Source organism: Clarias gariepinus, chromosome 3 (assembly GCF_024256425.1).
Source record: "Clarias gariepinus isolate MV-2021 ecotype Netherlands chromosome 3, CGAR_prim_01v2, whole genome shotgun sequence".
Taxonomy (NCBI): Eukaryota; Metazoa; Chordata; class Actinopteri; order Siluriformes; family Clariidae; genus Clarias; species Clarias gariepinus.
Genome location: NC_071102.1, coordinates 25,617,189 through 25,637,546, shown reverse-complemented (window position 1 = coordinate 25,637,546; position 20,358 = coordinate 25,617,189). Strand labels below are relative to the sequence as shown.

The 20,358-nt window shown below is 38.2% G+C and overlaps 2 protein-coding genes across 2 annotated transcripts; both read left to right on the top strand.

Moving 5' to 3' along the window:
- Window positions 1-932: 932 nt before the first annotated feature.
- Window positions 933-3,434, top strand: LOC128519448 (gap junction beta-4 protein-like). The gene is made up of 2 exons (XM_053493177.1): window positions 933-1,058; window positions 2,624-3,434. Exon 2 carries the CDS (start codon window positions 2,682-2,684, stop codon window positions 3,432-3,434), a length of 753 nt encoding a protein of 250 aa, XP_053349152.1. The 5' UTR covers window positions 933-1,058; window positions 2,624-2,681.
- A 7,867-nt stretch (window positions 3,435-11,301) lies between these two features.
- pef1 (penta-EF-hand domain containing 1) lies at window positions 11,302-20,278 on the top strand. The gene is made up of 5 exons (XM_053493176.1): window positions 11,302-11,371; window positions 11,805-12,072; window positions 14,446-14,601; window positions 14,752-14,895; window positions 19,313-20,278. Exons 1-5 carry the CDS (start codon window positions 11,354-11,356, stop codon window positions 19,540-19,542), a joined length of 816 nt encoding a protein of 271 aa, XP_053349151.1. The 5' UTR covers window positions 11,302-11,353; the 3' UTR covers window positions 19,543-20,278.
- The last annotated feature ends 80 nt before the right edge of the window (window positions 20,279-20,358 follow it).

The following is a 20,358-nucleotide window of genomic DNA, read 5'->3' as shown; positions in this document are numbered from 1 at the left end:
ATTAAAACTATTTGCCTTAGTAATGTTGGTAAATGAAAATAAAGTGGTTAAATTCTAATTTTTTTCTACTGGTCTTCATTTATAAATAGTCAATAATTACCGATACGGAATGATATGAATCATTATATTGTGATATTTTTTTTTGCTGTATCGCCCAGCCCTAGCACAACGTTAGCAGATTAGGCTAACTGGCATTCCCAAATTGCCCATACTGTGTGGATTGGCACCTTGTCCAGGATGTACCCTCCTTGTGCCCTAAATCTTCTGGGATATGCTCCAGAAGCCCTTACCCCAAGCCACAGTAAACATGATAAAGCAGTATAAATTATGAGAATCACTTATTAAAGATCGAATTACAGTGTTTATAGTATTAGGTTTGCCATCCAATATTTTGCAGAACTTCTCTCCAATACCTGGGTGCAAAGTCAACTAGTTCAACTTCTGTGGCTGTGTAGGGTTTGGGTCAGTGTTCAGGGAGATACTCCTCTTGTATGCATGGATCAGTGAATTTTATATATTTGTAAGTGTTTAGCTAGTTTTGTGATGCATTGCATGTGAGATCGAGATGACTTACAATTGACCTGAACTTGTGCTCCATTCATAATGGTTTGCAATTTGATTTGTTAATATGACATCACGCCGTAACGAGAGATTTTCCAGGACCTTTTAGTATACAACATTTGTCTTTATTCCTCTGTCATAAAATACAGAATGTGCATAAAATAAAAATATCTAGTCAGGGATGTACTGTTGAATTTTGTATGATAAATGTTTAACAGTTAATAGCACACAACAGGTAAATGCTAAACCTAACTGTAAAAAATTTAAATTTTTAATTCTTAAAACTGCTACATTTTAACAAACATTTTTGTTTTGCTTTCAAATCTAGTCATCAACTGCCATCTTATTTTCAGGTTGTCTAACAGGCTGCTGAAATATCCACCCATCTGTATTATAGGGAAGTAATGTTGTCAGGTAGGTATACTACATGTATCATGTGGATTGGCAAAAAAAGAGAGACACCTGTTTCTGTTTTACTGCAACTCAGCATCATACAGGTAGGACTGGGACTTTATGCTTAAAATTAGTAAAACTTTTAAACAAATTTTAGGTGCTTTGCTCCTTATATCCTTTATATTCTGGGACTTGTGCCGTAGCATTGTTAAGAGTGTGTGTGTGTGTTATAATATATAGAAAAAGATTATTATTGGTTTTGTTTCCTTAAGCTAAAAATGTGCTATGCCAGAAGCTATATATATATAGCTATATATAAGTATATATATATATATATAACACATACAGTATATAGAGTAGTTAAACTTTGAATTGTGAGCATAATTTGTTCTGGAAGCGTGTTTGTATATCAAACTGAATTTCCTCATGAGGATTAATGGAAACTCCGATAATTCATTCCACAACCTAAAAATAAAACAAATTTACCTGCACTTTAAATTTTGAAAAGAATCATAGCTGAAATAAAACAAGAGAGGAGGGGAGGAGAAAGTGAACTACTGTGTAGGATGACTTTTACACACATGCACGCACGCATGCATATACTATACACACACAGAAATAGAATCGCTGTTCTGTCGGAAAAAGTATATTTGCCAAGGAACCCTTGACACTTGCTTTTGCCTCCTTTTGAGGATTTCGCAGAAATGTGGTGTTGCATTGTTGTTGTTAAACAGATTCATCTCTCACACTACTACTACTAATTTGTCTGTCCTAAAAATCCATTTGACACAAAGGCTTTTAGTCACAGAAATAAAACAGAATTCGTTCGAAAGTATCGCCTACAAATAATGCCGCCTAAATACAATGCATCTCAAAACATTATTAAGAATGGTTATAAGCATCTAGACACAGTCTTCAGACTGTGAATACCGAACCTAGAACTGTTGTTAAGCACAAACCATGCATAAACCAGAAGCGACAGCTGCTGCTTGTATCCATTCTTTCTTGGAAAGCAGTGTACACCCTCCCACAGCCTCTGGGAAATCATCAGCTTATACGAAACAGAGGCAGCGAAAGAGAAACTGAAAACTTTTAGAACCTGACATGCACTTGGCTTTAAAGGAAAATTTGCACTGAATGAGGCAGCAGTGATGCATACTACTACTACTACTACTACTAAAAATAATAATAATAAACAAACACTGAAATCTTAATAAATTCTTTAAAATAAAGATGATTTAGATAAAAGATAAAATGTACAAAACATGAACTAATACAATTGGGTGTTGCGTTAATTTTTTTTATGGTTTTATCTTGGAGCTACATTTTTCATTTAGTTTATTCCATTTTCACTTGTTAATGAAACAGGGACTCCTGTTAAGAACTCCATACATAAATATACATATACTACTAGAGGTGCTAATAATAATATTTCTATTTCTAATAATGATAATAATAATAATAATAATCAGTATATTTACAGTTTGATGAAGTTATTTAATTTATTAACGCTTTTGATGTTCCATCGTTGAATACAGAAGCCAAACTGAAGTCTAGTAGCTGAAAATAAATGTAGTATGTCACCACTGTGACTTTGTAATAATTTACTTATTTATGTTTTCCCTTTTATAACACCATCCTTTTATCTCTTACCATGCATTCTCTATAGGAGGTGTCTTCTGACCTCAGTAGTGAGTACTGTAAGCTGCCAACCTTCAGCTGAAGATATGACCTCGTCATTCCCCGAGGCCTTGCTCAGTGGGGTGAAGAAATACTCCACCACGTTTGGTTATGTCCGTCTCTCTGTGGTCTGTGTCTTCCGTGTGTTGGTATTTGTGTTGGTTGTGCAGCCAGTTTGGGAAGATAATTCAAAAGACTTTGATTGCAACACACTTGATGCAGACTGCTCTAGTATGTGCTATGACCACACTTTCCCCATATCTCATATTCATTTATGGGCCTTCCGGCTAATCTTAATAACCTGCCCGTCTCTCATGTTGGTGTGTTACATCCAATTCCAAAAAAAGAAAAGACAATGCCACTTAGCCGTTCAGGAAGATAAACATCTGTATGCCACCTCAAAAAAGAAGCATGGTGACCTCTGGTGGACTTATTTGCTTAGTCAGGTATTCAAGGCAACCATTGATGCTGGTTTCATTTTCATCCTGTTCTATATCTACAAAGGGTTTGATTTGCCCCATCTGATACAATGCGATATTGCTCCTTGTTCCAATAGGGTGGATTGCTACTTGTCCCATCCAACAGAAAAGAAGATCTCCACTATTTTCATGGTTGCCTCGTCTTCCCTGTGTATCCTCCTGTGTGTGATTGAGATGATCTACTTGGTGTGTAAGCGCTGTAATAAAGTTTGTCATGAACGCAAGCAAGAGCGCATGCAATTATTTGATGAGCAGAATGAGCTGAGGGCTCATTTCCAACTCCGGTGTGAGTGTGAAGTCATCTCTATAGCTTTAACATAACAGCAATACAATCAAACAATTATTTGCATTTTCCAAACTATTTTTTGTTTTTACTGGATTCAGCTGAATGAACCATTAGTTGATGTGCTAGTGAAATTAAACAAACTGTTGTAATAGGAGTTACAGTGACTTATTGTAATCTTATAAGCTTTGTTTCCACTTGACAAGTTAATTTTATATTCTATTTATGTTGTGAATGTATAATGCAGCAAAAAAATTAAAGATTTTTTTTATAAAATAAACAAGCCTGTCTGTCTGATGAATGATAAAGGTGTTACTTCAACTGCCCATCATATGATGCCTTCACTCACATTTTATATTTATAATTAATTAATTAATTAATTAATAATCAAACTAATTCAGTATTGGAAAGGTGTTTTTTTGCTGCAAGAAGCTGCTATATTTGCATTACATCATACTTTGTCTTGCCTCATACTTATGCTTTTTCTTTTTCCTAGTTCTTTTGTTCCTTTTATTGTCATCTCGTTTTAGTTTATTTTGTTTACTTAATAAAGACTTGCATCTTACTCTGGATTAGTGACAAAGGGAATTTCCTTAAAGAACAGGAAAATAAAAAAATTAATGCTTGTTCATCATCAGGCATCAAAATAAATACTTTTCAAAGTGGTCTTATGTGAATGTCTTAGCCATTTGCTTAATTAAATTATTTGTTAGTTTTGTTACGCCAAAAAAACATCAAATAATAATTAAACAAATTTGGTAACCGATGGTAAGCTAGTGTGTTACTTTTTAAACAATTTGGGTATATGTATGATTTATTTGTCTTTCCATTCTGTTCCTTTTGATTGACATTTGTCTTGATCTGTTCCATAAATGTGTATACACTGGCTACAAGTGTGAAATTGATTGATTAAATCATAATCTTTTTAAATTAAAGTGCTAAGAGAGGGTAAACCTTTTAGGTGAGATTTCCTGACAGCCTGTTTTGTTTATCCAATGATTATCAGCAGAAACCACTTTAAATCTGTTTGCAGACGGATAATATTTAAGGGTTTTTTTCTTTAAACATTTGTTGCCTCAAGCTGTCCTAGTTCAAGGTATAGTTTTTTAATTTTTTCCTGGAAGATTTAGCCTACAATAGAATAGTAATATGAAGATTGAGAACTGTATTAAATGGTTTCCAGTATTAAATGGAGTTCGAACCAGCGATCTCTGGATGATGGGGCGAGCGCTTTACCACTGCGCCAAAAGAACCACTGTGATCAAATGATGGATTTTATATATAAACATAAACAAAAAGAAGGGGTATTAACCTATGATCATCACTGCGTTTATACATACTGTACATACAATCTTGACTAATTACCATATTGTGGTGATAAGTCCTTTTGTAATTTAATTTAAAGTTACATTCTCACATATTAGTATCATTACATGTAAAGTTATAATTTTTTTTACAGCTTAAAGCTCATGAAAATAAAAAAATTCTGTCTCTTAAAATATTAGAATATTTCCTAAGTTCAATCAAAAAAGGATTCGAAGTACAATCATTCTGAAAAAAAGGTTCATTTATGCATTCAATGTTTAATCATTTTGGTCATCTAGTCATTTCCTGTGAACGCCTATGCGTATTGGCTCTGGATGCACTGACTCCAGCCTTACTAGATGAACTAGAACATCATCTGAACTAGATAAAAGATAAACGGTACAGTATAAGTATTAATTTATTCAAATTCAAAATGAAATATTCTAATATTTTGAGTTATTGGATTTTTTTTAATGAGTTATAAGCCGCAATCACTCACTCATCGTCCATACTGCTTTATCCAGGGTCACGGGGGCCTAGAAACTATCCCAGGAGACCCTAAACAGGGTGCCAATCCAGCACAGAAGCTGCAATCATTAATCATAAAATTCCATCATTTTTAATGTTATTAATTTCAGTTATCTGGTCCTCTGTAGTTTTTACATCACAAAAAATTAAAGGAGGGGCTGGAGCCTATCGCAGGAGACTTGGGGCGCAAGGTGGGGTACACTCTGGATTGCAGACAAAAATGTGCTTCAAGATAATACTAGCACAATACTCCTATGTAATAATACTTTTTCACAATACTAAGAATAAAATAAGGTGGCTGGAGCCTATCCCAGGAGACTTGGGGCACAAGGTGGGGTACATTCTGGACAGGGTACAAAGCCATCACAGGGCACACACATACACAGTCTCAGACGCTCATTCACACACTAGGGCAATTTGGGAATGCCAACTAGTCTGATCTGCATATCTTTGGACTGTGGGAGGATACTTGAGTACAAAGAACCCTACTGAAAAAAAACACTATAGACCAGCATATCTGGTGACCAGCTTGACACTTGCTGGTATCATTGCTGGTCAAGCTGATGACCAGCTGGTTTCCACCAGCATACCAGCACCAACACAACATATGCAGACCATGCATACCAACATTTGATGGTTTGCTGACCACCACCCCATCAAATGTTGATATGGTATAAAAGCCAGAATACAGGCATATATTACAATGTTTCTTTTGATTCAGGTATGGTAGTAACAGGTACATTGAAGGCATACTGTAAATATGGCCGTGCAAACAGACATTCAGGGTAAAACAGTGCGAACAGGAACAGTGCACAATGAAAAAAGGGTGTTTGGTTTGTAAAAGCCCCCCTTTACACCGTATACACAGTCATGCATCTTTGTGCCTCTTTCAGGTTCCCATGCAGGCAGGAATCGCAGGAGTCTGTGTTTTCCATGACATAGTGATGGTCCGTCTGTACCTTGCCTGCTTGTTTGCATTTGCTCTCTATAAAACAGGCAGCTGATCATTTTCATGGTCACAACTGGTTATAAAAAAGGAAAAAACAAACATGATAACAATAAAATTACTGTATATTATCCTCAATAACTATTGACCATGCAAAAAGACAACACAAGCCTTTGTAATGTTATACAACAATTTATACTTTTTGCATTACAACTGACAATTACACCTTACTATCATAAATATCTGAAAGCTACATAAGGCAGTATTTTAGGCACCAGGGGCCTGATGTATAAACGTTGCGTACGCCCAAAATGGGCATAGAAATATGCGTACGCATTTTTCCACGCACATATCGGGATTTATAAAAAATAAACTTGGCGTAAATAAGTGCGCACCGTAAGGATGCTCTTGACCGTGCGTACACACTCTTTTAGAAGAGTATGTGTTTTGGCGACACCAACTGGCCCAAATAGCAATAACTATTTAAAATAGTCATCACCCAATTAATCAAATTGCATCAACCTGAATTATCATTATCAGCATTCTTAACCAGGTGCAAATACTTTGAATTAACTATTTTTTTTTTAAAAATGAATGGGCTATAAAAAGGTATGTGCGTATATAACATATCATCATAATGGATGCTCTAGCGCTGTTAGAAGACCTTGCTAATGATGCTCTACGGAGGGAGCGTGTTTTCAGAGACCGTGAAGATTTCCTTGCTCATGATGATGATTGGCTCATGAGCCGATTTCGATTCCCAAGAGCCATCCTCTTGGAATTGTGTTCTGAATTATGGCCAGTATTGGAAAGACCCTCACGGAGAAACCACGCGCTGTGTGTTCAAGTACAAGTATTGACCACATTAGGCCACTTGGCCACTGGTACTTTCCAGCGAGAGTTGGCAGACCGATCGGGAATGTCGCAGTCATCCCTGAGCCGTGTCATGCCATATGTAAGGGATGCCATAGTGGGGATAGCACCCCGATACATCCGTTTTCCTTACACGCAAGCTGAACAGGCCAACATCAAAATGCAATTTGCAGCAATCGCCGGTTTTCCCAATGTAATCGGTGCTATTGACTGCACTCATGTTGCAATAAAGGCACCATCTGAGAATGAATTTGCTTTCGTTAACCGAAAACATTTTCATTCTTTGAACGTGCAGATCATATGTGATGCGCATATGATCTCTTGATTCCTACATTTTGTCCAACAGCAGTGTAGGGAACAGACTGCAAACAGGAGCTGTGCGTGATGGATGGATTCTTGGTAAGTCGGCAGGAATGCGCATGTAATTGTAATTGAGTAATGATGCAAATGTGTTTAAAGCATACCTTTTAAAAAAAAAATTCTTTTAGGTATAATTATAATCTCCAATGATAAACAACCCCACATTTATTTTAATATTTTTAATGCAAATTTTCACATCAATGTTATATGTTATATGTTAAAATGTTATATTGAATCAATATTGCCCTGAAAAACAAAAAGCTATCTGGAGGCTATTACAAGCATGTACTTTCTTTAAAGTATTTTTATAATATTGTTTCTAATTGTTACCTCTGCCTAGCACTTGAAATGTTATATTAATTGTCCCATTGTATTTTCATTCATTGTTTTGTTATATTTCCTTTAAAAAAATTGTAAATGTTTTACCTCTCAGGAGACAGTGGTTATCCCCTTAGAACGTGGCTGCTAACTCCACTAACTAGACCCCAAACTGAACAAGAACGGCGTTATAACGAGAAGCATGGCCGGACGCGTTCAGTGGTCGAACGCACTATTGGTCTGCTAAAAGGACGCTGGAGGTGCTTGGATACGTCTGGTGGTACAGTATTGTACACCCCTACAAAAGTTTGCCGCATTGGTGTGGCTTGCGCAGTATTGCCCAACATTGCTCAAAAGAAAGGTATACCTGTTCCATCGAATGCCCATCCTGAAGATAATGAACCCGACCCTGGCCCTCCTAGTGCAGTGCATAATGCTATGGCAATACAGTGGCGTATATCCCTTAAGCCTACATCCCTTGTCTACCCCACTTGGACCACTCACCGGGCTTAAAGGCATTCCAGGATTAACTTTTCCTTTAATCATTAAAAAAACGTTTCATTAAAGGTTGTATTGCATATCTGTAAATGTGTGAAATAAAATGTTTACTTGATGACTTGCTTTTTTCTTTTTAAGTTTATTAAAACAGGAAAATCGACTGTTTTAATAAACGTATATCTTAAATACAGCTGCATCTATTGCTAGATTTGTCACTTGGGTATTTTAGGACTTTCCACTTCCGCGGAATTTGAATTGGTTGATTTAAATTATCTACAATAAAAAAGCTGAATTTTAAACAGACAAAAACTTAAATAATGTGTTGATAAATCAATTACTTACCATCGTCGCCGCAAATCACATCCGTATCACCTTGGAATTCTGGAAGAACTCCACTTAATCCGGTTTCCCCTATAATCGCGCCCACACTTGCATCAAAGGCTGAGAGGTCAGTGATTCCTTGACCACCACCAGTTGTTACAACACTGCGCCTGTGTGCACAATTTTTTTTTTACCACAACTTTTAAGTCTGACCATTTTTTTTTGGTCTCTTGGACTGTGCGAGGCACCGATGTAACAGCATTGACTGCTTCTGTTACTTGCTCCCATTCTACCATCTTTATTTTATTTGAAATGCCCACAGAGAGCCCACCAAATAAAACTTTTTTTCGGCCCTCCACCTCAGACAGCAGTACCTCCATCTCGCAGTCGGTGAAGTTTCTTTTTTTTGCTTTTCGTTTCTGTTCTTCCATTTTTAGCCAAACAGATCAATGCCAATTATCGGTCGTATTAATATGCAGGGAGATCATACATATTTAAAATAGGCGGTCTCAACCTCCAAATATGGTTATTTCGGGAGGAGATTGGAGTAAGCTATAAGCACGTGCACCTGCGCACAATATTCAGATAATTGTGATTTATAAAGCGAACCTTGCGCAGGTTCTAGCGTACGTACGGTTTTATAAATCTGAAAACTTTTGTGCGTACACAAATTCTGCCTTATGTGCGTACGCACACTTTAATAACATATAGACAGCTAACCAAAAACTTAACTAAATAACTACCATAACATAAAGCTATCCAAAACAGGGTAAAATATATTATAAACCTTTACACCACAGCTGATACTGACAACCATCTGTAATCTACATACTGTAAGGCATTAGCTTAGCCACAGTGAGCTAACCTGTTTAAGCTAAGCTACATAGGACTGTATGTTAACATGATTTGACAGTGTTATCTACATGCTAACCAAACCATGTAAGTGACATTAAATGACAATGTTTCACATAAACTGGAAAAGGCTTGAGAGAAAATGATTTTAAAAATAACATAATATTAGTTTTATATTAACAGAATAAGGATTATATAAGATTTAATAACTTACCCATGGTAACAGCTTGCTGGATTCTCCTCCTTCGTTCTCTGTTGGAGTCTCAGTGTTGTTCTGAGGTAAATCTAAACTCCTCCCACTGTCCAGAACATTCTGTAGAGCTTCAGAAACCTGTACAGCGATTAACATCTTTCACACGCGTAACTTTTTGGATCTACTGTGTTTGGGGGCGTGCCCTTGTACGTAGATTACCCTGATTGTTTCCCTGTGAATAATGGGTGGACGTGTCCTGTCATTAACAGATAATGAAGTGTGGCAGAAGGACTGTACTGTATCTCTCCTTAGATTCGAATGGATCACATAAACTGAGAATTTTTATTTTTGATTAAGCTTGCTTCATTTAAAAGTAGACACTTTAAGCTTTCTATAGATATAGATGTATAAAGCGCACCCTGTTTATTTTCTTTATTTTACAAAAGCACAATGTTTTAATGATGCATTAATATAGAAACATGTTTTATTGAGTGTACATTAACAAAGGAAGGCCCTTTACAGATTCAATTAATGTATTACACTTATGTGTATGATTTAAAAATGATTAGTTAAAAATGAAATTTATTTCACACTAACCATAAAAAATGCAAGTGGTCCCACCGCAGAACAGCTGACCTCCTGGTCTTGGTATGCTGGTAACCTGCTGATGACCAGCATCATAATGCTGTGATGCTGGTGCTGGTATGCCAGATGCAGGTGCTGGTGAACAAGCATTATAGCGTCCTTGATGCTGGTGCTGGTATGTTGGTCACTTTACTGATGCTGGTATGCTGGTCACCTTACTGATGCTGGTATGCCCAGCATACCAGCACCAAAACACAACATATGCTGGTATATTTGCTGGTCAAGCTGGTGACCAGCTATAATGTTTTTTTTTTTTTTTTTTCAGTTTTAAGTGAGTTCCATTGATTACTTTTTATTGCCTGTGCATTTATATAAAAGGTTCATTTTGTGTTTTTAGACAACCCAGCCGATATTTATGCTTAAGTGCCAGACCAGCACTAACCAGCAAGACCAATGCTGGTGGTAAGGTTTCATCAGCGTAGATATGCTAGTCTTCCATCAGTTATGCTGGTTTACCAGCTAAACCAGCATCAGACCAGCACTAACCAGTATTAACCAGCATATAAATCATGCTGGTCTATGCTGGATTTTTCAGCAGGGAAAAAACCCACCAAGCACCAAAAACATGCAAACTGCACACAGACCCCAAGGCGTGAATTAAACCTGAACCCTGGTGCGAGGCGACAGTGCTAACCACTAAGACAATATGCTACTTGTGCTGTTTATTTGATTTTTTTAAAATAACTGATCTGTTTTAAATTATTTGATCTGAGTCATTTAATCTAAATCTGTGTATTTGCATTGTGTTTATTTGTCTTGTATCTTGGTTGTCTTGTTTTTAAATATGACTTGCCCATGGACTGCAGGGGAAAATGTGCTTTAAGGTAATTCTAGCACAATACACCTAGTTTACCTAATATGGATAAAGCTATTATTGAGTTATTAGTACAGTGAGAGACTGCTGATACATATGCGACCTCTTTTCGCTGGCGTAATGAGGTGTGTCTATTGTATGAGTCATAGTTCCGGGTTTCAAGCTTTTCTATGATTTTAACCAATGGGAATAGGAAAATAAGATACGTTTAATGACAAACACTGATATGGACCAATCAGGATCAAGAGGCGGGACTAAAGAAAATCAGACGTCCGTACAGCCCGAAGTTGCTTCAAACAACGAAATGAATTTTTACGGGCAGGTAATGTCGCTTCCGGGTTTTAAAACATTTCTTATTTGGATTTTCTCTTCATTTTATATTTTGTCGTGCTAGTTGACTTTGACAGGGTTATATGCATGTTTAAAACAAATACCGGAACTAAACTTAAAGTAAGGCATTGATTAAACTCGGAGCTTACTTTGTTTGTGCTAAGGTAACATAGCATGCTAATCCGTATAGTGGGTGTATCTTCTCTTTTGGTTAAGTGTGCACGTAAATATAAATAATAGATCCGTTTATTGCCAACATATATTCGTCTATTATTTAAAATGGTTCGTAACAGTGACATGTAACGTCATTGGATATTAACTGAAAATGTTTAGTGATTTTGACATCTTTCTGTAAAAACAATGCTAAATAATCTGCATGCACAAGACAGTGAAGTACATATTTTGTCTCTTTTACATATTCACAGGGTTATACGGGAGCAGGAGCGAACATTCCTAGATTACATCCTCCTCCAGGTAATCCCTATGGAGGTGGTGCACCCCCAGGTGGTCCTGTAGGAGGACAATATGGGGGTCAGCAGTATGGTGGTGTACCAGGAGGACAGTATGGTGGACCTTATGGTGGTTATGGTGGAGCCCCTGGAGCTCCTTATGGAGGTGGTCAAGCCCCAGGAGCCCCTTACGGAGGATATAGGCAGCCTCACGGTGGACCATATGGCCAGCAATATCCAGGAGGTGAGAAAGCATGGTAATGTTTGTCTGCCTAAATGTTCAAGGCCATGCATCACTAATTCCATTCTGACCCTGATGCTTTTCTGATACATAAGAATCTATATGAATAAAAAGGGGTTTTGTCTGTACATTTACCAGTCTCAAAAACATTTTGCCCAGCTGATTTTTCACAGCATCATGCAAAATTGCCTTGAAAGAGTTTAATGTAACTTTGCCAATCAATTGGTATTTGCCTAAAGTTAAATCTGGGCCATAAATTAAATCAAAATGTTGAGTAAAAGGGACATTATGAGCAGTTTTGCGCCAGATTACCTCACAGCAGTTATCGTTTTTTGGAACGAATACAGTGCTTTTGCCCTCATAGTGGGCTTGGCTATACATGTCACTCAACAGAGCCAATCAACACAATAGTTTACCATAAATACACGGAATATATGCCACACACAGAAACGACCATAAAGCCCCATACAAAGCACTCATTTTCTCACAAAAACACAAACAAATGTGTGACATAGCATGACTTGCTCAAAAAAAAGTATGTAACTTTTAAATACTAAATCTTAAGATGTATGGACAGATCATTGTATGTTTATTCTTCCTGCAGGAAGGTTAAAACCAGTTGTCTTACATTTTTCAAAACTGTGGTGCTAATTAAAAGCGGGCATGTGGAATGCCACTGAGATAAATCATGGGATGTTAGAGCAAACAAATCTGAAGCAGTCCGAGGTGAGGGTGTGTAAATTACCTGAACTGACAGTGTTGTGTATCTTGAGTGAAAAGTTATTGTTATGAACAGTCGTGAGGCAGATTTAATAAGCTACGTTAAACAGAGAGTGTATTTGGCTGACGAGGAAAGAAGTACAACTTGGCATAAACCAAGCGTAAAATACTCAACCTTACAAAAAATTTTTTTTTTGTATTAAAACGTTAGGCAGAGAGTCCTGCCGTACAGAAAGAGAGGCAGACATGTACATGGGCTTCAACCTGAAATAATATTGCTGATTAATTAATTAATTAATGCTGATCAATATATGTTTATCCTGCAGGAAGTTTACAACCAGTTTGTCTCATACATACCAAAACCATGGTGATTATAAAAAGCAGTAATGTGAAGCAGGGTGACGCGATGGCTTAGTAGTTAGCACGGTAACCTCGCACCTCCAAGGTTCAGGTCTGTGTGCATGGAGTTTGTTTGTACTCCCCATGATTGGTGAGTTTCCTCCGGATACAAATCCTCCCACAGTCCAACGACATACTGATTAGGTTAATTGGCTTCCCGAATTGCCCGTAGTGTGTTAATGAACATGTGAATGTGTCTGCTCTGCGATGGATTGGCACCCAGTCTAGGGTGTACCCCGCCTTGTGACCCAAGATTCCTGGGATAGGCTCCAGGCCCCCCGCAACCCTGTATACAGGATTAAGTGGTATAGATGATAATTGAGTAAGTAATGTGGAGTGCCACTTTTACATATACAAGGAAATTTACAAAGCCATCAAAGTTCAAACTGTCCACATGTTTAATGTAGTTACTGGAAATTGACAAATATTATTATTAAAATGCTTTTTTAAAATTTTAACTGCCTATTTTTTAAGGACTTACAATGACTACATTTAAAGATATATGAATGTAGTCTGAATGTAATCATCCCTTTAAGAAAGATAGGCACCACCATATTGTTGCTGTTTCAAGTCTATCCGTGCTCTTGTTGTGTGCCTTGCATTTTGCATAATCGTACTTTCATCTGCAAAACTTGTTGTGAGTGGCAGTGGATGTGGCTTGATTTGGCAAGGTTAAGAGAGCAAATTCATATGCACACTGCTGCAGTTTCTCCACCAGGCGTGTATTGTCCCTGGTCTATGAATTAAACAGACAACAAACAGTGATGTTCGGCAGCTGAGTAATTTTTTTTAATTTTATTTTCTGCAACTGTATGTTACGTGATTATTGAAGTCTAAGAATACACAATCTGCAGCTTAACAAGATTGTACAGGTTGTACTTGTAATGGGAATTAGAAAGCAAGATATGATTAAATCAGGTTAATATGTGTGTGTTGTAGTGATTTTATTCACATTTCTGTAAAGTGTGTTGTAATGTTTCCGCAGGGCCTAAATTACTGGAGACTAAAATATTACGTTATGACAGCAGTTGAGTTAATTTCCTGACGGTTTTCCTATTTTATTTTTTTATTTTTTGTTATTGACGCATTTAGCTTGGTCTCCTTCAGCTGAAATGTAAACCCTTTCTTATTGTGTAATGCTGCTTTGGTTGTGCTATTGTATTGACTAATTCTAAAACTTTTATTATGCCCTGTTGAGAGCATACTGATTTTTTTGTGCTATGTAAAAGTACTGCAAATTTTTGTTTCATGATCTAGGTAACATTCCACCAGGGGTTAACCCTGAGGCATTTCAGTGGTTTCAGACTGTCGACACGGATCGCAGTGGCTACATCAACCTGAAGGAGCTAAAGCAGGCCCTACTTAACTCCAACAACTCATCATTTAACGATGAAACCTGCTTGATGATGATCAGTCAGTACCTTTTAATCTTAAATCTTACTCTCAGTTAATATGATTCATTTATGAATTATAATTTCATGACTCACTAAATTTGCCTTTATGTATTCCACATATTGGAATTTGAAACTTCAAAACTATTAACAGACTCTCTATCTTTTGCAGATATGTTTGACAAGACCAAAACTGGCCGCATTGACGTGTTTGGCTTCTCTGCTCTCTGGGTTTTTTTGCAGCAGTGGCGGGCAATATTCAGTCAGTTTGACCGTGACCGCTCAGGTTCCATCAACAGCAATGAGCTACATCAAGGTTAGTTAGACAGAGGACCAAAAATGGCTCCTGGCATCCTATTCATGTACATAGACCAATCAACTATTTCAATAAAACAACTGAAAGGTGAAGTGAAGATTACTGATTTCATTCAGACTAATGGCACATGCCCATGGTTAAAATATATTAAGCAGGAATTAAACAGTCAGTTTACAACTACTGCAGAAAATGCACACAATGGGCATATGAGAATCATATGAGAATTAGACCATAGTGCAATTTATAAAGATGGCCTGGGCTGATGCATCATGTGGACAGGGGTGTGGGTACATTGCTTACCTGGAGAAAAGATGGCACCAGGATGCACTATGCAGAGAAGGCAAGCTGGTGGAGCCCGTGTAATGCTCTGGGCAATGTTCTGCTAGGAACCCTTGGGTGTTGACATTTGTGTTGGTGTAAATTAGACACATACCACCTACCAAAACGTTGCAGTAGACGAAATATATCACTTAATGGCAACGGTGTTACCTAATAGTAACAGCAAAATATCTAATGCGTAATATTCTAGAAGCTCATATGACTTTTATGGTGAGGTGTCTGGAAAATCTTGGCCATATGGTGCGTGATGTACAGTATTATGCAAAAGTATGAAAAAATGCTGCAAAGTAAGAATGCTTTCAAAAATTTACTGTATATATTTTAATTTTTTGTTTTTTAATAAATTTACAAAATACAAAGTCAACAAACAGAAGAAAAGTCCAAATTAAAACAATATTCGGTGTGAATACATTTTAGCTTTATTCAGTTTTGAAGCTGTTTCTTTCGCTACAGTTTACCTCCCTCACAAAAAATGCCCTGTACATATGCACTCATTACTAAGGTATAAAATGTTTTTAAGTTTCAAGTTTTATTGTCATATACAGATAACAATGAGGCATCATTACTGTAATGAAATTCTTAGACCCGTGTTCCCCAACTTTACATAAACATATAAATATAAAAATATAGAAGGGGGGACAACAACATTATTTCAAAGGTATGTGTATGTGCAAGTAAGCAAAAGATAATTTAGTATTTACATATAACAGTGCAAGATGCAAAGTATTTTGAATATATATTTAAAGTGGCATTGTTTAAAGTGACACTGTGAATAGTCCAGTGGTTGTGGTGAGTGTATATTTGTGTGTGCAGAATGTCAGGAGTTTAGAAGCCTGATGGCTTGTGGATAGAAACTATCTCTATATCTGCTGGTACAGGTCTTGATGCTCCTGTACCGCCTGCCCGACGGCAGGAGCGTGAAAAATCTGTGGCTGAGGTGGCTGGGGTCAGAGAGGGTCCGCTGCGTCTTCCTCCTACAGTGCTGTCCTTAGAGGTCCTGCATGGCTGGCAATTCAGGCCTGGTGATGCACTGTGCTGATCGCACCACCCTCTGCAGAGCTTTGCGATCTAAAGCATTACAGCTGCCATACCAGGTGGTGATACAGCCAGACAGAATACTCTTGATGGTGCATCGATAGAAGTTTGTGAGTATTCTGGGGTCTATGCCGATCCTCCTCAGGCGCCGCAGGAAAAAGAGCCGCTGTCTTGCCACTTTAGTGATCACACCAATGTTGTGTGACCAACTCAGATCCTCGCTGATATTGATGCCCAGGAATCTGAAGCAGCTGACTCTCTCCACCTCTGCTCCCTCGATGTGGATGGGGGTGTGGCTTCCTCCCTGTAGTCTCCTGTAGTCCACGATGAGCTCCTTAGTCTTGCTGACATTGAGCAGCAGGTTGTTGTCGTGGCACCATGATGTCAGGGCTCTCACCTCTGCCCTGTATGCCGCCTCATCTCCATCAGAAATGCAGCCGATGATGGTGGTGTCGTCTGCAAATTTGATAATGGTGTTGGAGCTATATGTTGCTGTACAGTCGGGGGCTAAGCACACATCTCTGAGGGACACCGGTGCTGAGTGTTCGTAAGGATGAGGTGATGTTGCCGATCTGAACCACCTGAGGTCTGTTTGTCAGGAAGTCTAGGATCCAGCTGCACAGGGAGGAACTGATGCGGAGGTCGCGGAGTTTCATGACCAGTCTGGATGGTATGATGGTGTTGAAAGCGGAGCTATAATCGATGAACAGCATCCGCACGTATGTGTTCCTTTGGTCCAGGTGGGAGAGGGCAGTGTGAAGTGCAATTGCTATTGCATTATCAGTAGATCTATTTGGCCTGTAGGCAAACTGGAGCGGATCGAGTGAAGCAGGGAGTAAGGATGTGATGTGAGCTTTGACTATGCGCTCAAAGCACTTCATGGCAATGGAAGTGAGTGCTACTGGGCGATAGTCATTTAGGCAGCTCACATTCATTTTCTTAGGGACAGGGATGATGGTGGTCCTCTTAAAACATGTTAGGACAGAAGACTGGTGCAGGGAAAGGTTAAAAATGTCTGTGAAGACATCCGCTAGCTCGCGGGCGCATGCTTTGAAGACATGACCTGGAATATTGTCTGGTTCAGGAGCTTTTCGTGTGTGTACTTTCCTGAGGTATTTACACACGTCTGCCTGAGATATCTGAAGAGGGCAGATGTCCTCTTCCAGTGAAAGCTCCTGAGGTAGGTGGTTATCAAAGCGTGCATAGAAGGTGTTCAGCTCTTCCCCTTGTAGTCTGTGATGGTCTTCAGTCCACTCCACATGTTCCTGATGTTAGAGTTGCTATAGCAGGATTCCACCTTTTCTCTGTACTGTCCCTTGGCAGTTTTTATTGCTTTTCTGAGTGCATACCGGGATGATTTGTACTCACTTGGGTCTCCGGATTTAAAAGCTGTAGTCCGCGCTCTGAGCGCTGCGCGGACCTCTCCGTTAACCCATGGCTTCTGGTTGGGGTAAATTCGTACATTGACCTGCGGTACGATGTCATTGATGCATTTGTGATTGAAGTCCGTTACATATTCAGCGTAATTGTTGATGATGATGTCAGCGGCAGTCCGGAAAACTTCCCAGTCCGTGATGTCGAAGCAGTGACGCAGGGCGCTGTCTGATTAGTTGGTCCAGCGCTGAACCAAAAGCGTTATAGGCTGCTCGCGTTTCAGGTGTAAGTCTTGAAATTGTAACAAAATCAGAAAAATATGTAATATTGAATTGGGATATTTGTAAAATTTGTGACACACAGAATTACAATAAATTAAAAATGAATCAGCAACTAGGTATTGTGATATTTTTTGGGGTACTTAAAGTAGCAGGTGAAAGACGCATCATGCTTGCTTCCTTTCCACCTCAGATGTCCAGCAGCGCCATCAGTAAAGACCTGGAACAAACCAGTGAGACCCAAGTACACATTTTTACTGTCTGGAGAAGGCAGATTTTTTTTATTGGACTGTAGCAGGAGGCAGCTTGTTTGCCAAAGGGCTAGAGTGCTGCACAATAATTAGTGTCTGCAGGCAATAGTGAAGCATGAGGATGGTTCCTGGTAAGTTTGGCTGCATTTCTCCAAATGGAATAGGAGATTGTGTCATTAATGCTGAGAAATACAGGCAGATATTTATCGATCGTGCAATACCATTAGGGAGGCGCCTGATTGGTCCCAAATTAATTTTGCTGCAGGACATCGAAACCAAACATACAGCCAAACTTATTAAAACTGTCTTCAGCATAGAGAAGAAAAAAAGAGTTGGCCCCCACAGAGCCCTGAACTCAACATTATCCAGTCTGTTTGGGATCACATGAAGAGACAAAAGGATTTGAGGGAGCATTACACACACAGAAGGTCTGTAGTTAGTTTCGTATGATGTTTGGAACAACATACATGCTGAGTTCCTTCAAAAACTGTGTGCAAGTGTACCTAGAAGAATTTGGTATAACCAAATACTGTTTTGATTTGGATTGCTGTTCTGTTAATTTACTTTAACTTTTTGTTAAATGATAAATACACTTAATCTTTGTTTTTGAAAGCGTCCTTTGCAGCATTTTTTTCACACCTGCCTAAAACTCTTGCACAGTGCAGCATATCCAGTAACTTAAAACGTTTCCTGAAAGCTTGAAACTGTGGCACTGAAGACAGCTTGCTGAAGGTCAACGGGAGGATTTCCAAGTGTCAGCAAATAAAAGGAATGAAAATGAATTATGCATAATACTTGAAGTAGTGTCTAGCTTTTGTTTACAGGCACAAAGCTCGTGCTCACTGTCCTGTGGGAAAAGATCTAAATTTTTTAAGTTTTAAAGTACAGGTTCTGAATGTGTGGCACACTCCATCCTAAGGTTACATCGAACCATTGTAAGGCAGGGACTGTCTGTAACAATAATCTGTTTTTCCTCTTAAAATGTGTTATACAGTATGACTTAAAATGTCTTTTAATAATTTGACATTGCAGAACTTAATCATTATGAACTTTCCTGTGATCTGAATTTAAAATCCTAATTTATTTAGACATTTTTTTTTGTATATCCATTATGGTATAAATCTCTCTTTCTCCTCTCAGCACTCTCTCAGCTGGGTTATAACCTGAGCCCGCAGTTCATTCAGACCCTGGTGAACCGTCACTGTGTCCGTGGCATGAGTAATGCCCTCCAGCTTGACTCCTTTATCCAGGTGTGCACTCAACTGCAAATCATGACCCAGGCTTTTCGTGAGAAGGACACCGGAATGACCGGCAACGTACGCATGAGCTATGAAGACTTTCTCTCCTGCACCATGTCACGACTCATGTGAAGATTTACATCCAATCGAATGGCAGTTTGACCACTTCAGTTGTAAAGGGGGACTGCGGTTTCATGCCAAAGACCACCGGCACTCTGGATGTTCCTCTTGTAACTGTGCCTTTCACTGCAGTTTACCTCCCTCACTCAAAATGCCCTGTACATATGCACACCTACTTCTTACTTTGCTTTTTTTATTTTTTTTATTTAAAGTGTAGTTTAACAGAAAAACTAACCACTTGTATGTGGATACCTGTGCCAAATTGTTTATGTAATACCTAAAAAGGTTTGGAGGAGAACTAGCTCACTCAGGGGGTGAACTTGCATTATCATGTCTGCTGCCAATCTTAAATTTTGCGGAACCTTATTTTATATTGTAACTGCATTTAGTTAAACCTCTTTAGTTTCTTGCATGATTTATACACAGTCATAATCCTTATTCAATTAAAAAATGTATATGGTGCAATGTGCGATTGGCTTATTGTAATAGATTGAAGACTTAGATCCAGTGGGACTGTACTTGACTAATGATGGCATTGTATGAGTGGATTAAGTCCTAAAGTTGTGTAATTTGTATTCAAAACTGACTAAATAGTAATATCTATATCAATGTATATCAATCTAATATTAATATTGGTAATATCAATCAATTTGAAAATGTCAGTGGTCAAAACTTTTTAATGTTACAGTCAGTATTTTCAGCATTGTGTCAGACATCATAGATTAAAAGCTTTTTGCCTCAAAAAAAATTGTGACTGTTGCATACCTTTCGTACATTTCACTTTCGAGGGGCATTATTAGCTTAGATCAGAAATACACAAACGAGTCG